Source organism: Nicotiana attenuata, chromosome 7, assembly GCF_001879085.1.
Source record: "Nicotiana attenuata strain UT chromosome 7, NIATTr2, whole genome shotgun sequence".
Taxonomy (NCBI): Eukaryota; Viridiplantae; Streptophyta; class Magnoliopsida; order Solanales; family Solanaceae; genus Nicotiana; species Nicotiana attenuata.
This window is the reverse complement of record NC_031995.1, coordinates 94,399,644-94,403,674: the sequence shown is the minus strand read 5'-3', so window position 1 is coordinate 94,403,674 and position 4,031 is coordinate 94,399,644. Positions and strand designations below refer to the sequence as shown.

The window sequence follows — 4,031 nt, the reverse complement described above, 5'->3', positions numbered from 1 at the left end:
AAGGTGGATTTCTTAATCTGTGTGAAAATATCCAAAAAAATCACTTATTTTGGACCGGAGGGAGTATTAATAGTCATGGTTACTAAAAATACTTGTCTCAAATTAATTGTCATTTTAGAAATTCAAGACAAAATTCATTATTTTTTACCCTTAGTAATAATTATTCTTAAAGATGGAGATAACATAAATAGAATAAATATTCATGCTATAATATAAATTAATACACAGTATAGCCGCTTCCAAAAATATTAGCCGAATTCTTTTTTTGTATATTATATAATATACGTATAATATAATATAATTTATGCATATTGTTTGTATATTTGGCTAGAGAAATTAATTATTTTTGGCTGTCTGGCCAAATGTGTAACTTCACCACTAAAATTTGTATCAAAGATGAAAATAGAATGTTATATTGATGAGAAAAAAACCTTTAACAATGGCCAATAATAGGTTGAAATGTATTTTTGAAAGCTATCCATGCTGCTAAATAGCGGAGGCATTCCCACTTTGATGATGTTCCCATCTTTGTTGATCCATGGATTTTTGGTGAAGTAATGAAACAGAAACAATTGAATATCACAAGATTTTAGGGGATTTTTTTTGGAAGAGCTAATGTGATATATTGATTCTTGAGAAGAATAATATTGATTTCCATGTGCTATAATTGCAGCAAGTATGGAGTTAACCACCATATCACCTGGAATCTGTAATAAATTAAACAGGTTAAAAATTAGGCAGACCTCATTTGTAGTTGGTAAAAAAAAGTTATAAATAATTTCTTTATAATGAAAATAGGAAAGTGTTTAAAAAATGAACCAGCCTAGTGAATTAATACATACCGCGTCAATTTTTGTGTTTGGGTCACCAAAGCAGAAATTCAGTATGCCTTTACCATATCCCAAGATAAATGAATCCACTGTTCTGCAGTTGCAAGTAAAAGTTATTTATAATAAATATATAAGAGATGTGAATCACTTCTTTATATGCTGTGCTTTATTTTATCTCAAGAATACAACAACAATAATATGCCAAAGATATTCTTACAGTGTGAGGTTCAGGAAGGGTAATGTGTGTGCAGACCTTGTTTTTATCTTATAGAAAGACTGTTTTCGATAGATTATCAGCTAAAAAAAAAAAAGCCATGTTGAAAATAATGAAGATTTTTAGTTGGTCGAATTAATTACTCTTGGCAGTGAAAAAATGCAATGAACTTTACAAGCAGAAAAAAGAACATCAATTCACAAACTTAGTTGACTCCTTCAATCCATCCAGGAAATGGCTCTTTATAAGTGCTAGTGATAATTGTTGGACGTATTATAACAAGTTGTAAATTCTCTTTCAAATGTCCTAAAAGCATCTCTCCCATTGCCTTTGTGAAGGAATATGTGTTTGGCCACCCATGCAAAGTTGCCCTAAATAATCAATATATATAAGCCATGTTAATGTTAGAAAAGCAATATTGTACGTAATTTCTATGCGCTGATGGTATAGAATATACTTACGCAATTAGATCACTTAAATAAAGAAAATAATGACCGACTTTGTCGGTTCAACAATAACAACAACAATAACGGAAAATCAAGTGTAATCCTACAAGTGGGGTCTGGGGAGGGTAATGTGTACGTAAACCTTACCCCTACACTGAATAGGTGGAAAGGTTATTTCCAATTTCAATAACAAATATATATTATCTCAATGACACTGAATTAGACCTTTTCTAACCTTTGAATGCCTAGATCTTTCATTGCTATCGTCACTTCCTTTGATGTAAAATTTTGAGCTTCAAGTTCCTTAAGTTTGTCTTCTATCACCTTCCTCTCCATATCAATGTCTAAGTAGGAGTTTTTGTTGAGTGTCTCACCCAAAATGAATGATTTCTCTGGTATAACTCCTTCCCCTTCCCCACAAACGTAAGCTGTGACAAAGACATCGCACTAACTAATTAATATATACGACAAGATTTTAAGAACCATAGCAATAACAATAATATATATATATATATATATATATATATATATATATATATATAGTATATGAAAAAGAATAACACGTTTTGTTTTCCAAAAATAAAAATCACAAGGACCTTTAATTAAGATCTAAAAACTGACCAGTGGATACGTGAACAATAATCTTCACTTTTTCACATCTTTTAGCAAACATGAGGACGTTGACGGCACCAAGGACATTGATATTCATGGCAATATCATATCTACAAGAAAAGAACAAAAAAAAAAAAGAAAAATAGTCATGGTCAACCAGCACTTATAAACGAGGACCGACAAAGTGGCATACAAGATTTTTTATAAGCGGTGTCACTATTTTTAGTAAGAGGTCCATAACAGTCAAAAAAATATTTTGTGGAGCCAAGGGAGTTTGAACTCAATATACCTCTTACAACAAATTTGAAGCTATCAACCACTAGACTATTAAGTTGTTTTGTTGCAAGTGGTGTCACTTTTAATGCTTTTATATATATATATATATAGTAAAATATTTTGACGAAGCGGCGTCCAGTGACACCGCTTGGATCCATGTAAATCTGCCCTGTCGACAAACTGAAAAAAAAACTGTTATTTGTTGTCGATCCCATATATGGAATTAAATCAAATGTCTTTGAATCAAAATACTTTATTAATATTTTTACAATCATACCTCTCATCAAATCTAGTAGTTGCAGCTGAGTTTATGATTATGTCGATTTCTTTGAACATTTCATCTTTTATCTCCGAATTTTCAATTCCAAAATCCTCGTATGAAATATCACCAGCAACTGGAAATACCTTCTCTTCTACGAGAGAGTTTAGGTTTTTTGCACCTATCTTTTCTCTTAGAACCTTAAACAATTCAATCTGCATAACCTGTATGAAAACTTACAAATATTACTGTCTTGCATATATTCAATGAAAATTCAGAACAAATAACAAATAGCCTAACCCAATTTTGCTAGCAATAAAAAGAAAATACCTAACATTCATTAAATACACGTCGCAAAAAGAGAAATATGTAAAGACACCTCACAAAACTCTAACATGGTTACATCTTGATTGGCTTTGTTACTGATACTAGAAAATAAATATTACAGTAGAGTTTAATTTTTGAAGAGATTTAAAAGGATATATTTTGAATAAAATTCTTATACAAAGTCCTTAATAATAAACCAAAATAACGAAAAAAGTATTGCATGAATGTAGAGAAAAAATTAAACTTCCATTTCCGAAAAAGTATACTCTCTTTTGACACTTAATAAAGGACAAATGCAGGTCGTAGTACAACATTTTACCTTAATAGTCTTGTTCAAATAAAATGGACAAAGCAAGTAATATTTTTAATTTAAGAAAAGTACTATGTTTTACCTCTTCATGAAAACGTTTCTTGGCTGATTTGGTGTCCGAAGCTCTTAGTAGAAGGTATAACTTTTTCACGTTTGGTTGAACCCGAAGAATCTTCTCCACCAGAACTGCATTTAAAAGGTAATTGGTAACCTAAAATAAATAGTAAATAATATACTATAACGAATTAAATTGCAGTGGTGGTGTAAACAAAAATTAGATAAATAGCTAAAGAGGAAATACTTTTTGCAAGGAAACCAGTGGCACCCGTAATGAAAATAGTTTTGCCTTCTAGAAATTGTTGAATTTTATATGATTCCATAGGGTAAGAAATTGGGGCAGCTAAATTTTGAAGAAAATTAAAGACTTGATATTAGATAATGGAAATGATATTTGATATGGACTCATGCACTCATCTCTCAATATATATATATATATAGGCAAACTTGAGACTGATTTGCTAATAGACATTTGTAGAGGCTTCTTTCAACAATTAATTATGTAAGTTTACCATTACCTAAAATTTAGGTCACCTCATTATTCCTTAAAGTCAATGGTAACAAAGCCAAGAGTAGAAGCAAACACTTAACCCTTACTACAAAAAGCAGTATCTGTAACTCTTACAAGAAAAATAGCACTAAAATAGTGATAATTTTCCAAAGATTTTGTCCTAAATAATCAAAAAAAATACTATTACAG

The 4,031-nt window shown here is 30.4% G+C and overlaps 1 protein-coding gene across 2 annotated transcripts; it reads right to left on the bottom strand.

Moving 5' to 3' along the window:
- LOC109230589 (probable fatty acyl-CoA reductase 5) lies at positions 367 to 3,734 on the bottom strand. Of its 2 annotated transcripts, XM_019396057.1 has the most exons (7): positions 3,576 to 3,734; positions 3,357 to 3,460; positions 2,656 to 2,861; positions 2,112 to 2,212; positions 1,726 to 1,918; positions 843 to 924; positions 367 to 707 (listed from the first exon to the last, which is right to left on the bottom strand). In XM_019396057.1, the coding sequence occupies exons 1-7, from the start codon at positions 3,652 to 3,654 to the stop codon at positions 411 to 413; spliced, it is 1,062 nt and encodes a 353-aa protein (XP_019251602.1). In that variant the 5' UTR covers positions 3,655 to 3,734; the 3' UTR covers positions 367 to 410. The 2 variants fall into 2 exon arrangements, with proteins under 2 accessions (XP_019251602.1, XP_019251603.1); XM_019396058.1 differs by lacking the exons at positions 367 to 707; positions 843 to 924 and adding an exon at positions 1,004 to 1,415.